Source organism: Ornithodoros turicata, chromosome 7 (assembly GCF_037126465.1).
Source record: "Ornithodoros turicata isolate Travis chromosome 7, ASM3712646v1, whole genome shotgun sequence".
NCBI classification, from domain to species: Eukaryota; Metazoa; Arthropoda; class Arachnida; order Ixodida; family Argasidae; genus Ornithodoros; species Ornithodoros turicata.
In genome coordinates this window covers 1,982,362-2,007,915 of record NC_088207.1, presented here as the reverse complement: position 1 = coordinate 2,007,915, position 25,554 = coordinate 1,982,362, and the positions used below count along the sequence as shown (strand labels likewise).

Sequence of the window (25,554 nt, the reverse complement as noted above, 5' to 3'; positions counted from 1 at the left end):
ACAAGTGGGCGCCTGGCAACATTGGAACGAACAGTTTTTCGATCCGGAATAAAACAATGACAGCATGGCGGTTCTGTCACGAGTCCTTTCCTAGTACTCAACACCCTTTCAGATGTTACACTGGCGACGAGGATGGGATCGGATCGCCTGCCTTCATCAAACCTCGCAACAAGTAAGACAGCAGCTACTCACTGCCACAAAGGAGCTCCACACTGAAGCGTCAAGAGAGCTAGGCCTAACTCAACCGCGCACAAGATGGCCATCGCATCCGCAATCCCGTTCTTCAACTTCGAAATCACAGACACTGAGAACATCGGGTCGGAGTGGCAAAGATGGCTTTCCCGATTTGAGAACTATACAGTCGCCGCTGGAATATCTTCTCCTGCACAAAAGAAGGCGCTGTTACTACACTACGCAGGTGAGCGAGTTCATGAGCTATTCGACACACTTCCCGCCACCCAACAAGCCGACAACGCTGAGAATGTCGATGTCTTCCTCGAAGCCAAAACAAGACTCGACGGATACTTCAAGCCCAGGGTTAACGCGACATACGAAATATTCCAGTTTCGCCAAGCTAAACAACTCCAGGATGAAACCACGGACCAGTTTCACCTCCGACTGAGACTTTTGGCGCGAAACTGCGGCTTCTCCGACACGGACACAGAAGTAAAGAACCAGATTATTCTCGCAACGAACTCGACGAGACTTCGTCGACTAGCAATGCAACAAGACTTGGACCTAACTAACCTGCTCAAACAAGCCCGCCTCCTAGAAGATGTAGACAAGTCTGCTTCCATTATGGAGCAACAGAAAGAAACCGTCCAAGCAAATTTTCGCCGGCAGAAGGGCCGCAAACAACGACAACAACAGTCTCAAGCGCTTTTCAAGAGCCCACCACAACATCCACCACCAACTCAACAAACGGAGGGTGCGAACACGCGAGACACAAACAGTCGTTGCCGACACTGCGGAGGAAAATGGCCACATCAAGGGGGTCAAGGAAACTGCCCTGCCAGAAACAAAAACTGCCACACCTGTGGAAAAAGGGGCCACTTCTCACATGTGTGCAAATCTCACAGCAAATATCAGGTTGCTGAAATTACCCAGGACTCTGACAGTGACGAAAATGTGTTTGCTGTGGCAACAGTATCGAGTACTTCTAAGCAGAACACACCTCAGGTCGCCTTAACAGTAAACGGCACCACCCTAATGTTCACAATTGACACAGGAGCCTCGGTGTCCGTAATCAGCAGAGACAAATTTTGTCAGCTACGAGGAAAACCGGAGATAAAAAAGTCAAATACCCGTGTCTACGCTTTTGGCTCCCAGCAACCGTTGCCAATAATTGGCAAGATCTGTGCCACGCTTTCCTACAAGGATAAGACAAGCACAGAGGACATCTTCATCATTGAGAAAAGTGTGAGCTCGATACTGAGTTTCACTGCAGCCACAAATCTCGACCTCATCAAAGTTGCATACACAGTCGACAAATCACAGTCTCCACTAGTCCAGTTTCCGAGCATATGCTCAAGGGTCGGAAAACTAAAAAACTTTCAGGTGCACTTACAGATAGACAAGGAGGTAGCTCCAGTTGCACAGCCCTACCGCAGAGTACCATTCGCACTAAGAAAGAAAGTGGAGGCAGAACTAGACCGGCTGCTTGCTTTAGACATTATAGAAGTGGCAGAAGGTGCAACACCTTGGGTGTCTCCGATCGTGATAGTACCAAAACCAAGAAACCCTGAGGAGATCAGACTCTGTCTTGATATGCGTTGTGCAAACAAAGCCATTGTGAGAGAGAGACATGTCTGCCCGACAGTGGACGACATCATCACTACACTGAACGGAGCAACAACATTCACAAAATTAGACTTGCGAAACGGCTACCACCAACTAGAGCTTGACCCTGAATCCAGAGTGATTACGACCTTCGCAACCCACGTTGGATTGTTCCGATACAAAAGACTGATGTTTGGCATTAACACAGCTGCTGAGATTTTTCAGGACGCCATTAGACAAACACTGAGTGGCATCCCCAATGTCATCAACCTCAGCGATGACATTCTAGTTTTCGGAAAAACTCAAGCCGAGCATGACATTGCTCTCCACAACACCCTAGAAAGACTTCATGTCTCTGGAGTGACCATAAATGTAAACAAATGTTCCTTCAGCCAGCCCGAACTGCGCTTCTTCGGATACCTCTTCTCAGCAGCAGGCATATCCCCCGACCCCTCAAAAGTGGAAGCATTTTGCCAGCTACAGCCACCTACGAACATCCACGAACTCAGGAGCCTCCTTGGAACTATAAACTTCTGTGGCAGATTTATTCCCAACCTGACTGATCTAACTCACCCTTTGAGGAGGTTGGCAAAAAAATGCACTAAATGGGTATGGGGACCTCAGGAGGAACATGCATTCACAACACTCAAAGACAAGTTGTCGGCGGCATCCAGTTTGACATACTTTGATAGCTCCCTGGACATCACTTTGACGGTAGATGCCTCACCCACAGGCCTTGGCGCCATACTTTCACAAGACAAAAATGGAAAACGTGAAATAGTGGCTTATGCAAGCAAAGCACTCACGCCAGTTGAAACACGGTACTCTCAGATTGAGAGGGAACTCCTAGCAGCCGTATGGGGTACAGAACATTTCCATCTGTACTTATATGGAACCCATTTCAAATTGCTCACAGATCACAAACCGTTAGTGTTCATTCTCAACAACCGTCGAGCATCCCCATCTGCCAGACTTGAAAGGCTTGCCCTGAAGCTAGCACAGTACTCCTTCACTGTAGAACACACACGTGGGATCAGCAACCCATCTGATTATTTGTCACGACACCCGTTACAAGCAGTTACCCCAGCCACACCAAAACATCATCCATTCAACGAATATGTCAACTTCCTGACACAACTTTGCGTCCCTCGCAATATGACCCTAGAGGAGATTGTTCAGGAAACTTCACAGGATGTGCCTCTTCAACAAGTAATCAAGGCCTTAGACAACCCGTCCATGTGGTCCGAGAAGGCAGTACAAGACTTCACCTCAGTCCGACATCAACTGTCAGTGAGTGACCTAGGCCTCATACTAAAGGAACACCAGCTCGTGCTACCCACTTCACTCCAACAACGAGCCATCACACTAGCACATCAGGGGCACCAGGGCATCACGAAAACATTAAAATTACTTCGGAGCAAAGTGTGGTTTCCCCGGATGGAAGATCAAGTAAAAAGGAAATTGAAAAACTGCCTACCCTGCCAAGCCACTGTTGTAAGACATCAAAAAGACCCCATAGAGGTCCCATCAAAACCTGTGGTACCTTGGTGTGCCCTCTCTATAGACTTCGCCGGGCCATTCCCAAATGGGAAATACGCAATGGTCATCATGGACGATATGTCACGCTATCCTGTTGTACACATACTTTCAAGCATTTCAGCTGCAACAGTGACTCAACGACTCAAGGACACGTTCAGTCTGTTTGGACTTCCCAAAAAAATACAGACCGATAATGGACCCCCCTTCCAGTCTTACGACTTCAGAACCTTCCTGCAAGACCACGGTATAAAGCACCACAGAGTAACGCCATATTGGCCGCAGGCCAATGGCGAGGTGGAACGTTTCATGCGTACTCTCAAACGATTCGTGCAAGCAACAGTCATCGAGGGAAAGGAGTGGACAAAGCAGCTTGGAATTTTCCTTTCGGCTTACAGAGCCACACCTCATGAGACCACGGGAAAATCTCCTTATGCCCTACTTTTCGGCAGAGAAATGAACTTCGCACTACCTAGCTATCTCGCCACAGAACCAGCACACGAAGATCACCACTTCATAGACTTGCAACGCCGTATCATACGCAAGAAATATGCCGACAACAAGAGAAACACTACTCCACACACGCTCAGTGTTGGGGACACGGTTCTCTGCAAGCGGGAACAGACAAACAAGACATCGAGTGCATATGACCCACTACCCTACCAGGTAACATCTGTCCAGGGCACTCAAGTCACAGCCAAGAGGCAAGGAAGCACCATTAAAAGAAATGCAAGCTTCTTTAAGCTAGTGCCGAATCGTATCATCAGGACTCAACAACCCGAAGGTCACGATGATTTTCTCACTTGGATGGCAAATGCACCCGGGACAGACTTCTCTTTACCGAGTCACACGGAAGATCCCGTTCCTGCTGGTGAAAACACCCAAGACGTTCCCATAATGGACTATCCCAACTCCTCCCAGAAATCTCGTCCGCGCCGTCAGAGCAGACGACCTGCACGTCTCAACGATTTTATCACTGACTAAACACTACCATATATGTGTTCAAATTTTGAATATTTGTGCTATTGTCCTATCACCCCGTCCTTTTCTTTCCTGGGGGGATGATGTAGTATTGACATTTAAATTACGCTTGTTCACACTATGGCTGCCACTGGACATAATACAAGTGGGCGCCTGGCAACATTGGAACGAACAGTTTTTCGATCCGGAATAAAACAATGACAGCATGGCGGTTCTGTCACGAGTCCTTTCCTAGTACTCAACACCCTTTCAGATGTTACAGGAACGTTCGCAGGTATAAGCTGACGTGGTTTGCAGACTCACAAATTAACTGTAAAGACGTTGTCACCGTTGCAAATGTGATACGCCACGCTACACTTGACGCACGTACTCCAACAATTTGTATTTCAGTATATGCTCGCGCTGGTATCTCTTGAAATCCGCGTACGCGGTGGAGGGGCCAAAAAGCGAGCCTGCGTCTGATATGGTGAAAGGCCGGAGCACATTTATTAACCTGTGGTCTGCATTGGTCTTGGATTAGGGCCGAAAGGTCGCTGTGCAGCTCTCCACAAGCGGGGTGTGCTGCCAAAAGTAGATGCCTTTTTGTTTAATTACTGTGTGCAGCATTTATTTGCTACAGCATTCAATAACTATCAATTTCAAATTGATTCAATGCAAAAATAGCATAAATTTTAAAATATCCCTGGAACATCCAAATATCCAAAATAGATGTCTATGCGACGGTTCTGGGATGTGAAAACAGTAGGAATCTGGCAGTCGCATGGATGTACTTTCTACGTAAACGGGCTCTCTGTGAAGCTCCCATGGATATCCTAACATCCAATTTGCGATATCGCCAAGATGTACCTGGGATATATATGGTTTATTGGGGTGGGTGCATGGTTTCGGTTTGGACAACAATGAAGTCGTATATCTGCCGTCCAAATCACTTGAAATATGTCGAAAGGCAAATTGTCAGCAATGGAGGAAGAGATTATGCGACGCACACAACGTCTATGTATCGTTCGGTACTCAGCAGCTCGTAAAATGTCACCGATGGAGGTTAGTTCTGACGAAGAAGAAGTTCAAAGTGTGCTCCGCTAACCATGCTGACAGTGAACACATAGGCCCGGATTCTCGCTCCGCCCTGAGGGTTAAGTGCACGCGCAGGGACCCTTCCGTCCGTTGACGAAGCATGGACAGAAGGGCCCCTTCGTGTGCGCTTAACACTCAGGGCGAATCGAGAATCCGGGCAATAGGGTTCTGTGTCAACGGTTAGATACAATCTTGTCTCCAGGTCAAATTAAAACATATTTCATGGCGAATCATGCGAGCTTGTTTGAAAATTTTGCAGTTTGCTCGCAAAAGCCCGTCCACGAATCAGCAGCATGTTCTGTGCATGATGTCCAGGCCAGTTCGTCTCGGAGGCGGACCGTATAGCAGCTGCCGTTCACGCCCGTGGTTAATATAGAATATATTCGGCATTTGAGCCATTTTCAACTTCACATTTCACAGAGTGAATGCTTTAGTACAGGGGAACAAATTAAAACTGATCGTGGGCTTGTCAAATTTCCTTTCGTGGTCCCTCTAAGCTTCCGCCACACCGGCAAAGTTGGATAACTAACCATCACTGAAGATATGTGGCCGTTTGCAGACTGCAACACACCGTTCGCGGCAGTCGCCGCACTAACAATTCAGTTCGATGTCCAAAGGGGACTACCTCCATAGGTGGCTCTCCTGCTTGATGACAATACATACTAAGCACTTCCCCAGTAAACCAGAAATGTCCTTTAGACGTCCAGAGTATGCATAGGCCTGGATATTTGGTATGTCTAGTAGATATCCAGATATATCCAAACTGCGCTGAAAGGACGTATTATAGATCATCGAATGCTTGACGAAATCATGTTGCTGGTACGTTGTATGGATGTCCAGGCTGGATTTTGTACAACCTAAAGGATGTACCACTGAACCAAAGGAATCTCCATCGGATGTCCGATCTACCTTTTCGTGTGTCATGCACTTCTGGTGATTTTTTGTTTATAAGCAGCATCAAACAGTGGGAATGAGATCAAAATAGTATGCATTTTATTTAATGCACTGCGGAACCGAGAACAGTGACATTACACATAAATATGAAAATCCAAGAACAGAGATACACTGATGGGTTGCTCATCGACATAGTTTGAAAGACTGGAACCATAAAAGAGCTAATGACCAACACATTATAATCAGTCCCTGCCTGAAGTAGGAACTGAAAGATAGCTGAAATAAATTTTTGATGGCTTCATTCGGTTCTAATTAAGATTATACGGAGGTGGATTTACACAAAAACTGGGCGAAACCAAGTACCTTGGCACATTACTGAAATGCGTAGTATATGACATTCTACCTTTTATTAATGAATGCACTGGTTAAGTACATATATTTAATGTAGAGATACATTATATTTAGTTTTGCAGAAATGGAAATGCTGGCATTTAGCATGGCTTGAGAAGGCATTACCAGTCTTACAACTCTGCGAGAACACTCTGTCATAAACGTGCAGTTATACAATTCGAATATGCTTTGAGCATATTGAAATTGAACATATCTAATAAGTACATATCTGGTACCATTCGTATAAATAAGGTACTTGCAAATGTGTAGTACATGACTTTGTACTTGCTTAATATATTAAGTGCACTAAAATATTTGGCACGAAACACTGTCACGCAGGTACACCTTTGCATTGCGCAGTCCACTTCTTCATTTGAGCACTGAATTTCCCTCGTGGTGGATGCAAGCGTGTATGCTTAGTGACTTGACTACAAGGGGAGCATTAGTTGTTTATATATGACACTGTCCAAAAAAATGCACTTGAACCGAGTACGAAATGTCCTGTTGGCAGGCTCCTCATCCTCCTGAGTGAGTAAACAGGTTCACAAAGCACCACTGTGGAACTCTGAAGCTAAAAAAAAACAAAAAAAAACAGTATGTGCATTCTTGTCCTTTGTTCAGGAAAGCAATGTCCACACAGCGAGGCCTCAGTGAGCATATGTTTCATTTTAGGAACCCTTTGCAGATGAGCTACATATTTAAAAAAACAAACGTTATTTGTCTCTGACCAATGAAGCTGCAATTACATAACATTATTCAAGGGCAAAATATTTGGACAGCCATAACATGCACTACACTGATGGCAGCAGAGATCTTGTAGAATGCATACCTCTGGGAGGTGTCCCGGGTTCTTGCAGGTGCATGGCGGAGCCAGTCTTTTATTGCGCTTTCAATGGTATAGTCACTGCATTTCCGTGTAGACTTAACAGCAGCTGCATAAAAGGAAACGAAGAAAACATGCGTGTTCCTATAAAAATGCAGGGCAACACAACTCAAATAAAACACTCGCATCTTCAGGGCTTCCCCCACTTTGCAGCATTTTTCTTCACATAGTAATTATTGCACACCTTATAATTAGTCTCTCAGGACAATGCTGCACCGTTGGAAGTTACACAGCCTGGGACCCTATTATCGTGAAGTAATCGACCTCGATTACTTTGAGACTTGTCTCTCATTGGTCATTACGGGAAGAAGGCGTGACGAACTGAAGTGAATGACACGCGCCCTCACTCAATTAATTCAAGCAATTGATCCTGCACTATTCATGCTTTATCTACTTTATCATGAAGATTGCAGGATTAAGAGTTTGACTAACGGTTAAGGGCGCATGACATTCATTTCTGTTCTTCAATGCTCTTCATGTAACGACCAATGACTGGCGAGACTCAAAGTAATCGAGGTCGACATTGATGAGAATAGGGCCCCTGTTCAGAAGCACCCAACCTTCGGTTGATGATGATGATAATAGGAGAAAAATGAAGATGTGAACCCGCTCACCGCGGGTCAAGCTATTCCAGAACTAGTAGGGGAAAACGACTAACAAGACAAGAGCACTGCTATACTATTAACGAAGATGATGAGTGAGTGCTGCGCACCCTGACGATGAATCGGCTGAACGTCTCAGTGGTCCAACCAATTGAAATCCATTAGAACTTGTGAGAACAGCTGCTTAGCATGCTTCCCTCATAATGCATTTAAGCCACCACCCGCATTAGCTGTGCAGGCAAGTTGTAACCGAAATTTTTATACACTATGCAGTTCTGCTTTCACACAGGAAAAGGTTCCGTCTTGCCCACGAGGGTGGAAACACGAGTTAAATGACTAGGGTTGCAAGAAGCTTTACCTACCAATAATGCGTCTGGAAACGTTAAGGTTGCAGAATGAGTGCTTCCCTTTTTTTCCTTGCCACGAAAATTCTGCCGCCACCCGATCTGACATCAGCGTCCTTAGTATTCGCCTAGTACAAGATTCCGGGCTCACGCCCCCAATGCTGGACAAGTAGCGAACCTGCAAGGTTAGAAGAAGACAAATGAAATCGGAATCCGTCTGGCAATGGAAGGAGCCATAACGCGACAGCATGACGGCTTTGTGCCTCTATCGAATTGTTGCAATTACCAGCAACGGGAAGCATTAAAGCAAGCGTATTTTTATTTGAAATAATTATCTGCTTATATTCCTGATGTATTGGCACTACATTACCTCTAACAGATCAATATAACGTTCACGTAAAGGGCTGTGTATACTCCAACAGCAGACAATGTAGCTCGTGCAGGGTTGTTGCTCTCTGCCATTTCCATGTTCTTGTCATCCCGTGAGATACTTCTCTATTAAAATGTCAAGAATGCCATTCGCTCTACTAAACTGCTTTAGTGTACCTGCAGTGACAGCTATATATGTTGTTTAGTGCAAGCATTTAACTATTTCCAGGCAGTTGTCTTTGTGCTTGACGTGTCATAGCCCGTACGAAATTCGTGCAGTATTACCAGAGATCCTTTGGTTGCTTCGGTCAGGGACACATCAAAGCGTTGCAACGCCGCAATGTCGTCAAACTGATCCTTGAAGACGCTGCCTTCTTCCAGAATGACACTGTCATTTGTGCATTTCATTGAAAGTGCTGTCAACAGTTCAGACTGTTGCTGTAGTACCATGCGAAGAACTGTGAGACGAGTCAGCACCTCAATGCTGAAATTCTGCAATAATAACATGCATCAGTCAGTAATCGTGCCTGACGCGAAATTGCTTCACACTAGTTTTTCACTACACAAGCCGATGGGATCAGAACGTTGTTAAAACTCTGACCTAAGTTGCAATATACAATGACAGGAAGTTATTGTCCCACCCTGGTAAGCAATTTGTTTGCCCTCAAATAAGTTACCTCTTGAAGCAATCACGTCCATTATAAGGACTAAACCACAAGTGAAACGCTGAAATTCCATGTACATCAGCAGCCAATTGAGATGTGTAATAGCACAACATTATGTACAAACGCGTGCATGTAGCAAGTTACTCACCACCAGGAGGCAACGGTTTTCTATTAGTGCGTGTCGGCTGCTGTTGCTGTTTTGTACGTTCTTGGTCAATCTCCAGGGAAGCCGAACTATGCACTGTATAGAAATAGAACGACTGAAGCATAAGGGCAGCCATGGAAATTTGTGGCATGTGTATTTGCTATTGCACATTCAGGGATACATGCTATTTCCAGAGCTGGATATCCTACCAAGCAGGATATTTCTTATACAATAGATAATTATCAGCTAATCCCGAATCTGGTGTTCAGACATTTCTGCCAAAGCATCTTTGAAAGGCCAATAATCAAATTTCACCTAACTTCACGCACTTATTTTGCTTGCACAAAACGTTCACCCGCATAACCAGCAAGAACAAAATCTATGCTTCTATGGCTGCACTCTGTCATGCGCGAGAACGTTTTTTTCCTTTTTTTTTGCTATTATACAGCGGAACAGAGTAATGTAGAGCGGAGAGTAATTGTGTAGAAATAATGCTTTACAGTTACCTTTTCGAAGTGAGTTTCCGCAATCAACGCTCTCATCTGCTGCTTGGATGTCACTGATGTCATCTACCAGAACGAAAATATAATTGCTCAAACTAGTGCTACACACTAAACACATAATATGCAAGACGTAACCAGCAGATTCATAAGATTGGGATAGACCCCATTCTGCAACAGTTATGTCAACGAAATGTTGTGCATGAGTGGGGTAACGGTCGCAGAAAGAAAATTCACGACTGATGTTGTTTGATTTCTACACTAATTTCCCCTAATAGTAGTAGGAGTACAAGAAGCCCAGTTAGTATAGGCTGAAGAAGGAGCTCATTGAGTGAGGAACGTATAAGTGCGCTACAAGTATTAATCAGTCGTCATGTCGGCACAGTACTTTGCGATCCCACTAACGACTTACGTAATATATGTATACGTGTACATGTGAGGTAACACACCGAGGCCACTTTAGGACAGGGATAAGACCCACAAATTAATAATTACCAATTATGGTATCCCATACCGTGGACAATGCTGCATCATCTGAAAAAATATTCCCAAACATTCAGCAAATATATGAATACTGCACCCTAAAAAAATATTTGCAAGCGTTACCTTCATCAGGTGTATCATTACGAGGAGCTCTAATTAGAGAACGAAAAGTTAATAAAACTACTAATTTCCTTCTGAGGGATGCATTACAGTGGGACGTCGAGGCTCGTGGAAAGCTCAGTGGTGGCGTGGGTGCACTGTAGAGTACGTCTTCGTCGTCGTATCTGGTGGGCCTTTGTATTCTTCGCTTTTTGAGCTCCTGACCCGAGTCTAAATCTGAAGTGTACTGCGCAAGTTCAAGCTTCCTCCGGCCATCTTCGTACCTATCTGTTGAAGTGAAGCAAGAATGAAGGTGTCTGAATCAGTGGCTATGATTGTTCGTGAAGTTCAAGCATTACCATAAGCTCCCTTGACTGCAACCTTGTACATTTTCCATTCTCGTCCTGGAGGCTGACGCTTCTTGATCAAGTGTGTCTTGTCACCAGGTCCAGGAGGCCACGAGCACTTGTTCCCAGTTATCCAGTTCGATGGAACTAGTTCAACGCTACCTTCTTCAACAAACTCAACAATGCAGTACTTTGCCATCTGAAAACAAGCAACAAAACTTACACAAGGAAACAAACAAGTGTAGCTTTTACATACTTTTCACTGCTGTTGACTGCAGAGGACCATACCACGTCACAGGAATCACCCTAGTGTGCAGCTGCATAAGAGTACGATTTGTGAACCCCAATTATCAGCAGAGTGCCAGGATATCACAAACTGCCGTAAGTCTCTCTGAATCCAAGAAAAAATCAACGGTCTGCAAAAGAAACTCGACGTCGTGAAAGGCACACTGCCTTTCTTTGTATCTAGTTTTGGTTTAGAGACATTGTATAGAGAGTTTTTGGTTTAGAGGCATTGCTCAATGACAAAACACAGGTTTGCGGTTAAGAACTCCATTATTATAATCCCAGAACTCCTCCTGGATCCTTAAGCAGTATGCTGGAGTGGTATTACCACAAACTTGTCGCCGTACGGCAGCTTTACAAGCTTTCTCACGTTCTCCACAGGCCAACACATTGTTGAAGAAAGTTTGCTCACAATCTGAATGCCCAACCTTGTTGAGTCAATCGGGAAATTGTACAAGGCTTCCATTTTACAAAACTTCTTCCCGATTATGCACGCATGGCCGGTTGACTTCAGATGAGCGAAATTTTCAACAACCACGATGTCCCCTTTGATCTCGCAACAATTGTCACTCTTGAATAAGTTCAGTGTAAAAGATGGGGCTCTTAGCACTTTGTATTGCGGAGGCCTGCACTGAGGTGGAAGCTGGTGCTCGTCATGGCCGCCTGACAGAATAAACTGTGTCGATTGTTCCGTTCATTGATGGCGTTCTGTGTGCATGCGCTTTTCTTCCATCCTGCTGTATATTTGGCACAGAGGAGAGCCAGGTCTACGGAGAAGCTTCTTGATTGTCTGCATGTTATTTTCAAATGGGAATGCTGAAAACGAATCCAGCGTACCGTAGAGATGTGCGTCGTCTGCTAGGTGTAGCAATCCGTGAACATTATATGACACCTCTTCTTTTCCGTAGATTTTCTGAAAATTTTTCACAAAGTGTTCAAGAAGCTCCCCAGCATACGTAGCGTACTCCTGACAGAGAGATTTACTGCACAGAATGGTTGCTGCTACATGTAGTGTCAAAAAGTTTGCATATACAGTGTCAGATAAAATATCTTTCAGGATCACGGGACCAGTGTAGTGGAGAAAAGTCCTGTATTCAGTAGCTTTCCAACGGTCTTTTTCATCTAGTGTCCTCGGTTTCCTCGAAAACTCCAGTGGGACGTCTTTTTCTAGAGCGGCACTCTTCAGCGATATCTCCTTGCGATCTACCGGGCCGAGTCTGACTGGTAATGGCCCAGCAAACCACAGATTGATAAGCTTTCGCACGACTCCAAGGTAAAGCAAGTACATCGGATCGAAGGGGACTGATTTAATGCAATCTATTGGGAGCTCTGTTAAAATTGATTCTCCATGGTGGTGTTCTGGATCTTCTTGACTCCTAAATGACTGATCAGTTCGTATAGTTCCGGGTTTGACAGGGTAAAACATTTTGTTCTGAAACTGACCTTCAACCGTGCATTTCGGACAGGCGGAATAGCCACTGTGACTTTTTGTTTTAAATATAAAAGCACGGGCGGGTGCATCACAAATGAAATTTCTTATTTTGACTGGGACAGCGTTACCAGAAACAGAAATTCCTTCTTCAGTCAGCTGCTTTAGCTCACATACGAAAGGCTTCAAAAACGTGTCGGCACAATCGGGTTTCGAGGGTCCAACAAATGCTCCAACCACAAATGGTCCCAGCTTCTGATTATTACCAAAATGCGTCAAACACTGAATGGGCCACAGTTGCTGTCTCGAGCTCTTTGATAAAGGCAAGCCATCAACATTAAATGACAAGCTCAGCTGATGCAAAAGCTGGGTGCCATCAACCAAATTATTCATCAGGCCTCTCTTTAGGCCAAAATGACAGTACTGTCCGGGTGGGAGTTCTGTAACATTGGCAACATCAGCTGTCCGACGGGGTGTCCTCAACAGGGTCCGGGCATCTGTTGGCAGGTTCGAAAAGCAGCTATGCTCTTTCAAGAGGCTGAGAAGATGTGATAACGTTTTGTGTGCGATGTTGTGACTAACTGCCCAGTCTGTCAATCGGGAGGGGAATTTCTCATCTGAACTTTTGTCCGCTGAAAGGAACGCGAACTCATGTGAGGAAGAGTCTGTTCTTTCATAGCTTCCACCTTGCATGTCATCCAAACCATCTTTTACCCCACCGGCGTACGATCTATTTGTATCAATGACAGCATATTCATATTCCGGTAACACGTCGTGAAAACCTACATTCTCCGTGTTAGCTGCACTGTAACTCCTCGTAGAAGAAGCGTCTGTGCAAGTAGACGCGCAGCTATCTGAATCGCTTTGCGGGCTCTCATTTTTCGTGCGCGCTTGCAACGATGAATTGGAGAACGCATCCTGAATGCCCGATGGGCCCGTTGATTCAAACAAACTTTCAACTTCCATGCGAGCACGCTTCCTAACATGATTTATGGTAAGGAATTTTGACATTGTGAGGGAGAAGTCAATCAGCAACGGCGTCGTAGAAGTTAAACTTCACGTTGTCGTAGTGAAATACGCCTCAAATCTGTGTCAGGAGAGTTTAGTATAACAAATCGGGCAAACATACGCACTTTGCAGTCCCAAGCGTAGGCAATTACAATGTACGAACGCGAGCACAAAGCAGAAGACACAGAACCCGACAGCACGCCGAAGCAACAGGGCGGGTTAGGATGTCAATGACCATGACGCTTATGCAAAGCCAGTGAATAACGCGAAGATATTCAATATGCCCAGCATTACGTTTGTGGCTTTAGCATATGGTTTCAAGCAGCCGCGTTTTTATTCTCGTGCGGCTCGAAATACTTCGGTCGACGGTTATTTGCCGTGGAATGAGACAAAATAGGAAGAGTACGAAACCGAATCCACTGGGAAATGATATGGAGGATATATTGTACAGATACATCACACAAAAGAAAGCGAGAGAGATATGTAAAGGGTCAGAAGAACCTATGAGACTACGAATCCGTTTACATCAGCGCCCATGGCCAAGAATTACAGTTATGACTTCACTTTGAAAACGCCAAATTTTGTCACATATATTAGACGTTGATCGCCCTTCAGAATGGATGTGCATTAGATATCGGTAACTTTAGTATACTGCACGTTCTATGGACGTCCACCTGTTCTAATGTACTCAGTGTACGTATGATGGATATCGAGTGGACGTTACTTTTGGACTTAGATATTTGGATTTTTCTGGTACGGTCGAAAAGATGTTTGTGGTTTACTGGGTCCTACTTTCCTTCGTGCCGTTATCCCGTACGCAACGCTCTGCAGTCTTTGTCTGTTGCATGGTGACGACAAGCACGAACAGCGATCCTTAACGTGACGTGATTTCACATGCAGGGCATGGCATGCACTAGTTCTAGTTTTAATCCTAGCTTATATGGGAGCCAGTCCTTGTGACTGGTCTTCCGCCTCGATGCCAATACAGAAGTGATATTTTTAAGTGTCCAGCCAACCTGTGTTGCACCGTTTCAAGTTCTTGTACGACCTCAGGTTAAAATCGTGGGAGTTGTTTTTGACAGTGCAGGGGTCTCAGCTGTCAACTGGCCTCGAGTATTCAGCCGCAGTGAGTATTAGTGCAGTGCTGCGAGAACTTAAGTTTGTTGACCTGCTGATCACTTTTCGTGTACGGCTGTTAGCAGCATGGTATTACAGTCGCTTGTGGTTTTTAGCGTCTGTTTCATGCCCGCCAGCGGTAATACAAGCTGTTATCACACGACACGCGTGACGCTTTCTGTGGGGCGGATCCGTTGAATGGGTCTCAAGGGGATTATGAATGCGCGATCGTCCCCAGGACCAGATAAAATCACTTACGCCGTACTGCGCAACCTTGACGAGCCGTCACTCCTAGCTCTCCTTCATGATTATAACACGTCTTGGCGACAGGAATCCGTGCCATCTACTTGGAAGGAGGCTTTAGTTGTTCCAATCCTGAAACCAGGCAAACCCCCAAATGCCCTATCCTCCTTTCGCCCCGTGAGCCTGACAAGCTGTCTGGGCAAACTGATGGAGAGAATGGGTTTGCATCGCCTCGACTGGTGGCTCGAAAAACAAGGTGCGTTCCTTCAGGAAATGGCTGGATTTCGCCGCCACCGAAACTCTATGGAACCAGTTCTCGATCTGGTCTCTACAATCCGACATGCTCGTGCTCATCGGCGGATCATGGTATCGGTCTTCCTGGACATGAAGCGCGCCTATGATACAGTCTCGCACATCTGGGTCCTCCGCGCGTTGCGGTCTTTTGGCGTCTCTGGTCGACTTTTCAGCTAGCTTCACGATTTCCTTACGAACCGAACTGTCGCTGTCCGCACAACCCACGGCCACTGCTCCAAGCACCCTGTTCATCAAGGCGTACCCCAAGGAAGCATTCTCAGACCAACACTTTTTAATGTAGTCATGGCAGGACTAAAATCGACAGTTCCACGCAAGGTCGCATTCTATGTGTATGCCGATGACGCTGCCCTTTGGACAGTAGCAAGTCACGACCAGCCATTCAGCGCCGTTTACAACAAGCCTTAGACAACGTTCATCTCGACCTTACGCGACCTGGAATGGACCTTTCGCCCGAAAAGTGCGTAGAGCTCCCTTTCACCCACAAGGCTACGAGTAATTTCCCTCTTTGTGTTGGTGCACGGAAGTTCGAGCTTGTGCGTTCCCATCGCTTCCTTGGTGTGGTCCTGGACTCCCAACTGCGCTGGGCTCGCCACATTAAGCACCTTGAAATCAAAGTGCAGCCATGGTTCCTGCCATACAACATCTTTCTGCCTTCGGCTGGGGCTGTGATCAACGCTCCCTCTTAGCCACGCGGCTTTGTTGAGGGCGACTGTGCTTTACAGCCTTCCAGTCTTCCATAGAGTTTCTAAAACATCGTTAAATACTCATCAGTCCCTGTTCGCCCGAAGCCTTCGGCACTGCCTTGGCGTTCCAAGAATGGCTGCAACACGGCAAGCCCTAGCTGAAGCTGATGAACTCCCGATGGAGGTCCTCCGTGAGCGGGAAACGGCTCGACACTTCCTACGTTTGCGTGCGAGCGTTCCCCGTCACCCATTCCTCAGGAAAATTCGATACCGTCCTGAAAGTGATCTCCATCGCGTGGCGCTGAGGACACGCCACGCTCTCACCGGCTTCACACCTAGGACTGTGACACCACCGAATGCCCCCTGCACTCTGCCTGTGCCACCCACCTTCGCACGTCTTCCTGACCTTCAGGTCCGCAGAGCTCAGGTTCCCCCTCAAGTCCTTCGAGCCCAGTTTTTCGCTCTCGTAGACGCGCAGTTTTCCACCTCTACCACCGCTTACGCCGATGGCGCCTCTCGAAGTGGTAAGTCTGCGTCAGCGTTTGTCATCCCCGACGAAGGCGTAGTTCAAGGACGTCACCTTTGGCATTGTACATCATCCACAGCTGCGGAACTCTACGCCATACTTTGCTTTTTGCAGCACATCGTTCCTTTCTCCCCCCGGAATTGGGTGGTCTTTACTGACTCAGCCTGTGCGCTGCAAGCAATTGAAAATTCTGGCATCCGAGGCTCCTCCGCCCCAAACTTGTCTACGAAGCAGGACATAGGCTCGCTCTCCAATGGCTTCCCGCCCATTGCGGTGTCGAAAGCAATGAACTGGCGGACAGCACCGCCGAAGCAGCTCTCTCGTCTCGGACACGGACGCGTATTGCACTGGTCAGAGGCGATCGGCGGTCCATACTTCGAAGCCTTGTGACTCCTCTGGCTACCCGCCAACGGACCGCCGACATACTACACCCCGCAATGCTGAGCAGAGTTCACCCAGCGCTCGCTTTCCGCATGCCAGCACATATCTCTCGTCAAGACGACGCATTAGTTCATCGAATGCGCCTCGACGGGGCCTTCACAGCTCAGTGGCGCTACTGCTTGCGACAAGTTTACTCTCCCCACTGCAGTCACTGCAGTGCAGTTGACGGTCTCGAGCACATTCTTCTCCATTGCCCACACTACCACCCTTCCCGCTCCGTACTCTCCACTTCCTTCCACGAGCTCGACTCCCGTCCCCTCTCCCTCACCAAACTACTTGCCCCTGGCCGCATCCAACACACCAACGCTCTGTCCTAAAGGCCTCTCTTCGCCTTTTTGGAAGCCATAGGACTTCGATCCTCAATGTAACGGGACCCATTCCTTCATTCGCTGCTTCACCTCCAGCAGTGGGGTAGAGTATCGCCCCCGGTGATGAAACTCCCCACCCCTTATCCTGAACTAAAGTTGTTGTTGTCTATTAACATTCCTGCCATTTTGTCTTAACTACGTCAAGGACGCCTTTCAAATTGCCTTTTTTTTCACAAAGGCTTTAGCGCATGCGCATGGCCATGACGCGCGTTGGAAGAATACCCGGTATATACGATCGAGGTTGTATAAATGTGGGGGTGATTTCTTCAAATAAATGTGTGGGAACTTAGCGCACTTTTTTGTGTATACTTTGTCCGTGCCTCGTCTGTTAGCGCCAAGCGTTTTCTTTGATCACGTGCGGGGACGAGAGAAGCGGGGGACCAGTGGGGAGACCGCACGAACGGCGCAACTCGGGACCGATTTTGGTCCTTTTGTGGTACCCACGTGCATTTGTTCGGACGCGCCTAGAACGTGGTTAGCCGAAGAGCTCCCAGGACACGACGCGCATATGTGAAAAAGGGTCCTTTTCAGTTTTAGTTTTGTGTTCCTCCTTTCCTTTTCTTATCTTCTTTGTCTTTTCTTCTTTGTCTTCCCCTTTTCTTTTCTTCTTTTCCTTTCCTTTGCTTTCCCATTTTATCCATTTTTCTTCTCCATTTCTTTTCATTTCCTTTCATAGCAAGCCGAACTCCGTCTGGCAGACCTTTCCTTTTTTTTCTTAATGTATATATTCCTCTCCCTCCATTATCCACCCGCCGCCTGGCAAGCCGTCCGCCGAGGATGCGTTTAGCGAGGATGCGAGGATGAATTTTCTGTGGGCGTCGCCATTTTGGCAGCGCAGCGCCGTCTAGCGTGCGAAGGGGCGTCGGCGCCATGCTGGCTTGTGCGGATAAATGGGAAAGCCTTTGCGTGCTGTGGGTTGCTGCACGTATCGACGTGTTTGCCAGTTCGACTAGCAGCTTCTTGGATTGTGCCTTTGCGTGGAGTTTTCCGTGAGACAGAGAGAGAAGAAAAACCTGTCAAAACGGTGACTGTTGTCTATGACAGCTTAGAATGAATAATACAGACGTATCGGCCGGAGCCGACACAGGCGAAGGAAGAAGATCTGTCCAACCAACAATATGCATTGGAGGTGAGCGTTTATTCCTTTCTTCGTATTGAATGCTTGCCATATTTGTTATCTCTTCATCATATTGGCGGAACACTGTGCGCCGCTAGTTTTCGTTTCTTTCGTTCAGGCTACGTTCGCGCAATGGTGCACCACGCAAACTAACGGCATAAGACGCCTGGGTCTCTCTGGGAGGTTCAGCCCAAAGCACTATTGTTAGAGGATGTGCAGATGGAAATTATTCCATTTATTATTCAGGAAAAGCTTATGGGAATGCTGTTTTTATTTTAACTTGAGGCGGTTGTTTGTACAGTTGCCATTTGTGACAAAGCCATGCACATATGAGCCCCAATATCGTATGCCACATGTGTGTGAATACTGCGTGTGAACGTGCCTGTTCTATCTTGCGCAGATAAGCACCTTTACTGATTGCGATGCTTGATTTCTCTCGTGTTTGCACAGGTAACAAAGTATATCAGCACCCAAGCTCTATCGCAGGCTGGAGTGACGATATGAAGAAGTGGCCGCAGGTACGAATGCCTCACATTGTGTGTTATCTTGTCAGTAACAAGGCATGCGACCTGAAGGATGTAAACGCCTTTCGAAGCATGGACTCGTACACATACCTTCAGAGTGGCTGGGTTGGTGCAGTGTTTGTGCATGAGATTGACAGCTCTCTTGTGTTACTGAAATGTCAAGTACAGGCATCACAATCAGTTAAAGTACATCATGACTCATGGGTGTGCTGTCAGCGAGCTGGTGAGGTAGTTAACAGTGGCTGCACATGTATGGCAGGCAAAGGCAAAGTATGCAGCCATGTTGGGGCCCTGTTGTGGAAGGTGGATCTTGCCGTGGCATCGGGCCTCACTGGGGAGGCGTGTACTGATAGAGCAGCTGCATGGAATAAGGGCACCAAAAGAAACATGGAGCCTGCAGCTCTTCAAGATATCAACTTCAAAGTACAGACGAGAACCATAGACAAAGATGTCCCAAGAAGGCCGCAGCCCCCTTTGCCACAGCTGTGTGGGAACGACAACGATCTGAAGGAGTTTTACAAGAGGTCCCCATTTCACAACATTATAAATATACCTGGTGAGCATCATCATGTGACATGATCTGTTGTATTATGCTGCAGTTGCAGAGTTAACTGAGTGTGAAAAATGCTACCTCTTTTTTGTATTTGGGAACAGTCTCAACAGTCTGGGAACATGTAAGTAAAAATTGTGGTTCATAGCCCTGAAATGCGTTCGCCTTCATATGTAGGAGCACAGCATACAGAGACTCATTGAGCCTGGAAGCTTAATAAAGTGTATGCTTAATAATAAAAAGTATGAAAATAAAATAAATAATAATACTAAAATGTGTGCTTAATGTATGACGCACCATAGTGACCGGTGTTCTTCACTGCAGGCACATTATTTCATGCAACAATGGCAGCTCCAGCACGGCAGCCACAGCATCGAGCAGGCATTCCTGCTGTCCAGCATTCATCACATGAGGACATCGCCAGTTTGCCAGCATCTTGTGGTCCATGCAACACGTTTTACAACAGATATATTGATCTTTCTGTTTCTGCAATGACCACTTTAGAGGAAGCCACCAGGACACAGAACAGCTCCCTGTGGTACATATCCAGAAAGCTGCGAATAACTGCCTCGAATATCAAAAAGGTCCCGAAGCGAGCAACAACATCAACGGCCAAGGCACTGCAGTCTCTCACCTCTCCAAGTTTTCATGGAAATGCTGCCACACAGCACGGCATAAGGAATGAAGCAGTTGCTCGCCAACAGTTCCAATCTGACTTTGGGCTTCGTGTTACACACTGTGGTACACATGTGTGCAAAGACTATCCGTGGCTTTCGGCCACGCCGGACGGTGTTGTAGAGTCCTGTGATGCAATATTGGAAATTAAGTGTCCCTTCGTAGAGGACTGTGAGGAATTAATTGGCAGCGGGCGGTATGACATAGCCAAGAAAGGCAAGGACTACATTCTCGTAGAAAGCGGTCCAAACAACTACTACAGTCAAGTTCAGTACACAATGCTGTGCACTCAGAAAAAACTGTGCTTCTTCTATGTGTGGTCAGTAGCAACTGCAGTACTTGCAAGGGTACCTTTCAGTGAAAGTTATGTAAGAAAAACAACTCCAAGGCTAAAGAAGTTTTATTTTGGAAGTATGTTACCACGGCTTGAGGAAATGGGCCGGGAAGGTACACTGGACATGGACTTGGAGTACGGGCAGCTGTCACAGATGTAAAGATACCACGGGAACTGAGAAATTGAAATGTTCTTCCAGGTACACAGTAAAGTTCAACTATACAGTTCAATGACTGAAGTATTTTATTCATGGTTCATGTGCAGTCTGGCCCCATTGTTGCTCCTGTGTGCCTGTTACTTCAGCAATAAGGGGTGGCTTAAAGTTACACAGTCCTGCACACACAAAAATCATCATATCGATTGTCTTTTTACATTTGATGCTAAGGGATGACTTGAATATTCGATAGGTTTTCATCCGGTTGATGGCCCTCTCAACATGGATTCTAACGGATGCAATCCGTCGGGTTTTGGTGACCTCCTCTTCAGACAGCTGTGCCTTGCCTTGAGGGGGTACAAACACAGTATTTCACCCGATGTGGACAAGAAAAAAAGTAGTACAAATTCTACTTGTCTGAAGACTATGGGGTAATGCTATTTATCTCGGGGGAGATTTTGCCATGACTTCTGAGCACTTCTATGAAATTTAATTTGAGAAATTGTATTTTCAAAATTGAACTCCGAAGTTTGCCAAGTCCGCCTCACACTATTTTTCAGGAAAAAAAAGCACATCCCGGATTTCACTACTACAACGGTAATAGCCGGGGAAAAAATTGTATTGCTATTTGGTACTCGGCTCAGTTACTTTTTTTTTGCCAAGTACTCTGTAGGTTAACTAACACTTTTGGTATTGGTTAGCAAGCCTCAGCTGAGCACTGAGACCATGTACAGCGAAACGTCATTAACTAGGTATTATGGCTTGAATAATCACAAGAAATTAAAAATTCAAATATTAAATGTCAGAACATTAATGGAATGGAAAGTTTGAGATAAGCGAAGCTGTTGCATGAATTAACAGCAATATCACAAGCACACTTCGCACATTCAGCATCCACCTACCTCTAGTGAAGGCTGGGACATTTAGCTTCACCCCTTGGGCTGCCAGGTAAGGGTCCAGTGTAAAGCCCCTATCAGCCATGATTTCATCATTTCGTGCGAAGTACTCTAGAATTCCACAATCCTTCACAATGAACTTATCAGAGGCCCGACCCCCATATGCTTTGGACACATACATTATAAAGCCGTTTGGCGCAATAACAATCAAAAACTTAAGTGTGTTATGTGCCTTATAGGAACTGTACGTTTGTGCCCTGGCCATTTGTTTCTTCGGTCTCTGGAGGAAAACTTCTGTGCAGTCTAGAATGCACCTGGTGTTCTCGTAACCGCTCTGAATGAATGAATCTGGCATGCTGCTTTGTATCCTTGACTTCGGCAGCCAAACCACGGAGTATTTCATAATTTCATTCAGTGACTTCAGGACACTGTTAAATATCTTGCAAACAGACGATGGAGATATAGAAAACCGCCAAGCAAGATCTCGGTACAAAGTCCCCAGTCTGAGGCGCATCAATGCAAGCAGTAACTGGTCCTCCAATGGCAATTGTGAGAGGGGCCGAAATGATTGTTCGAGGCATAGAAGGATCTTCTGAAACACTTCCTCTGACAGTCCTGTGTAAAACAGAATGTCAGAAGTCGACATCCGAGACCTCACGGATGAATGGAGAGTTCCCAAGTTCAGTGGCAAGCTGTATGTATGGTCCGCTGAGGCTAGATCCTCCCACTGTGTGGCTACGTCACGGTTGCGATCCTGAATGAACACAGAGAATTTCTGTGTTAACTATATTTCTATATTGCCTGTGCTGCTAAAGACAATAACTACTAAAGATACTTGCAGAGTCGTTGTCTGTCTGTGTTTCAACAGAAGTTGTTGGCACAGATGGAAATACATGAAATATTTGTGATGTGCCAGGTCCACCGGTGTTGCAGTGCTGCACTTCAGGGGGACTGCTTTGTGCACTAGAGCCACACTTCAAGAAGAAGTAAAAGTATGAGAAAACATGCTATCAGTAACTGCACGTCGGACAGCAAGGTTATGGTGTGTGAAGCAAGCTGTGTACGGACAATGCTATTATGTACATATTGCTCAAGAAACGAAGTAGTGATATGCACCTCATCCCTGCTATCTGCTGCAACCTGCACCAAGTCCATGCCGGGAAACGAAGTAGCAATAGGCACCTGATCCCTGCTATCTGCTGCACCTTCCACAAAGTCCATGCCGGGAACTGTTCTTGGTTGCGTTTCGTCGGGACGAACCTAACAACGATTTTCAGAGAAGTCACTGACAAATGTATCATGAGGAGAGAGATATTCCAGTGCTTAGGCTTACGAAATCTGCCAGGGTGTTCAAACACCGGGTAAAGACAAGAACTACTAAAGATACTTGCAGAGTCATTGTCTGTCTGTGTTTCAACAGAAGTTGTTGGCACAGATGGAAATACATGAAATATTTGTGATGTGCCAGGTCCACCGGTGTTGCAGTGCTGCACTTCAGGGGGACTGCTTTCTGCACTAGAGCCACACTTCAAGAAGAAGTAAAAGTATGAGAAAACATGCTATCAGTAACTGCACGTCGGACAGCAAGGTTATGGTGTGTGAAGCAAGCTGTGTACGGACAATGCTATTATGTACATATTGCTCAAGAAACGAAGTAGTGATATGCACCTCATCCCTGCTATCTGCTGCAACCTGCACCAAGTCCATGCCGGGAAACGAAGTAGCAATAGGCACCTGATCCCTGCTATCTGCTGCACCTTCCACAAAGTCCGTGCCGGGAACTGTTCTTGGTTGCGTTTCGTCGGGACGAACCTAACAACGATTTTCAGAGAAGTCACTGACAAATGTATCATGAGGAGAGAGATATTCCAGTGCTTAGGCTTACGAAATCTGCCAGGGTGTTCAAACACCGGGTAATCTCAACAGTACTTTTCACGGTCTCACAATTGAAACCCAACGTGATTCCGGTTACTCACTTTTCGTTTTTTTCTCGGCAGGTAGGGTTGCCTTAGAATGCGCCGTCGACCGACCTTCACCTGAGATATGCATGAAGCATGTGAGACATTGCTTAATAAGGCGAAACAATCGCATTGTGAACTCCCAGAGAGACGCACCTTTCTTTCATAGCCAAGGTTGATCATCGGCGTCGGGTTCCTCTCTGTTCTTCTTCCATCGACAAAGTGTTCAGAGCACACGCGAGATGACTGTGAGGGCGTAAAATCCTTTCTGTTTACGCATGCTATCCACTGCCGACGCTCCTCATCGTCATGCGGAAATCTGTGCAGGTGAAACAGTTTGCAACCGCAATGCCCGCGCTGCTGGCCGTGCACTTCACAGACTTCATTCTCCAGCATTTTTCGTTTCCGGTAGTTGTTCGTGCATCCGAAGATGACACAGTGGTTACCCGTCGATCGTACATTAGTTGACATAGCACTAGTACGCAGGGAAACGCATTAGGACAACTGTATCACGACGTCAACGTACGCAGTTAACACACGGAACACAGCCGCTCGGAAGTCAGGAGGAGTGTTCGCACATTCCAGAGAGGAGGAAAGTGCTTGGCGCGCTGCGAGCATGCTGGGGACGAGGCTTGGTTGGAAAACGGTGTATAAGGAGCGTTGTCCTTACGGCCGTGCTCACCGACTTAAATGAAAACGGACTCTTAGAATTCGCTGTTTTATCGCGTAGGACACAAATATAATTTGAAACCTTTCGTTAAACTTCTCAGGTAGAGAAAGTATTAGAGGTCGATAACAGGTGTTTCATGAAGCTCCTTCCCACCCAGGCTCAGTAATTCGTGAACAGTTGACGGTAGCCAAGAGACTTCTTTTTAGTAAAGATCATTGGGACATTGGCTATGAACCGAGTAGCGGGTGTTTAATTTCGCACGCTTACGGAACCTCTGTTCTACGCACCGGGACCTTTGAATAGGGAAACCTATTCAAAAAGAAGAAAAAGGCGTCGGCACTTCGTAATTTTTCCAAGTGATTAATTGATTTCGGTTTGCATGTTTCTTGAGCAGTACACCAATGCGCTCTTTGCATGACCTCTACGGTTGTCAATTTCGTGTTCATCCATCTGTGTCCTTGTCCGGAACAGCACCGTAAGCGATACTGCCCGACGACCTTTTTATCAGCCGTGTTTTGAAAGACACGGCCCATCTAGGGCCGAACCGTGTTATCAGAGTGCCCTTCTTGTATTGTTGACTGGTCAGATGAGTCACAAAATAAGTGAGCCCATCTTCCTTATCGTTTTAGCCTACCACTCCCTATATGCTTAATTTACTTAAGTAGTATACGACTTAGTGTTAAACTACGACAGGTTCAGTTAGCAACCTGGACCTCTGGGCCCTGCCCCTGAGCCCTGCGCGTATTTTTCCCCGCGCGGCGCGTGTGCGGAGGGTTGTCCACGTGCTTATCGGCGGGGGAGGGCTGCGTGCGCGCTTACCCTCTCCTATTTTTCAGCCTGGACCGACGTCTTTCGACATTTTTGAGCCTTGGCCGACTTGGGTCGCGTATTTTTTCCCGCACCCGGCGGGCGGCGCTCGGGTGGAGGCGCTTACCGGTGGGTGGCGCGTGGCCGGAGGGCTGCGTGCGCGCTTACCAGCTCACATTTTTCAGCCTGGGTCGACTTCTTTCGTCATTTTTCATTCTGTGCCGACTTCAATCGAAATTTTTTTTCAGCTACAACACGTGTGCAGTAGGCTGTTTACATGCAAAGGATAGCCATACACAAAAGTACAAGTGAAAATATATTTATTAAAGTCATTAGTGTCAGAAATTATGTTACGACTCTGTGT

At 46.4% G+C, this 25,554-nt stretch overlaps 2 protein-coding genes and 1 long non-coding RNA gene across 3 annotated transcripts; all 3 read right to left on the bottom strand.

Moving 5' to 3' along the window:
- Positions 1-6,636: 6,636 nt before the first annotated feature.
- LOC135399824 (uncharacterized) lies at positions 6,637-11,134 on the bottom strand. Its single transcript, XM_064631565.1, has 9 exons — positions 11,104-11,134; positions 10,856-11,032; positions 10,677-10,696; positions 10,169-10,231; positions 9,666-9,758; positions 9,138-9,344; positions 8,502-8,661; positions 7,484-7,586; positions 6,637-7,344 (listed from the first exon to the last, which is right to left on the bottom strand). Exons 1-9 carry the CDS (start codon positions 11,132-11,134, stop codon positions 7,323-7,325), a joined length of 876 nt encoding a protein of 291 aa, XP_064487635.1. The 3' UTR covers positions 6,637-7,322.
- Positions 11,135-20,952: 9,818 nt separating this feature from the next.
- LOC135399823 (uncharacterized) lies at positions 20,953-22,503 on the bottom strand. The gene is made up of 2 exons (XM_064631563.1): positions 21,762-22,503; positions 20,953-21,206 (listed from the first exon to the last, which is right to left on the bottom strand). Exons 1-2 carry the CDS (start codon positions 22,399-22,401, stop codon positions 20,953-20,955), a joined length of 894 nt encoding a protein of 297 aa, XP_064487633.1. The 5' UTR covers positions 22,402-22,503.
- A 1,038-nt stretch (positions 22,504-23,541) lies between these two features.
- Positions 23,542-24,258, bottom strand: LOC135399444 (uncharacterized). Its single transcript, XR_010424265.1, has 3 exons — positions 23,870-24,258; positions 23,732-23,791; positions 23,542-23,567 (listed from the first exon to the last, which is right to left on the bottom strand). It is a non-coding gene; the product is annotated as an uncharacterized LOC135399444 (long non-coding RNA).
- Positions 24,259-25,554: the final 1,296 nt, after the last annotated feature.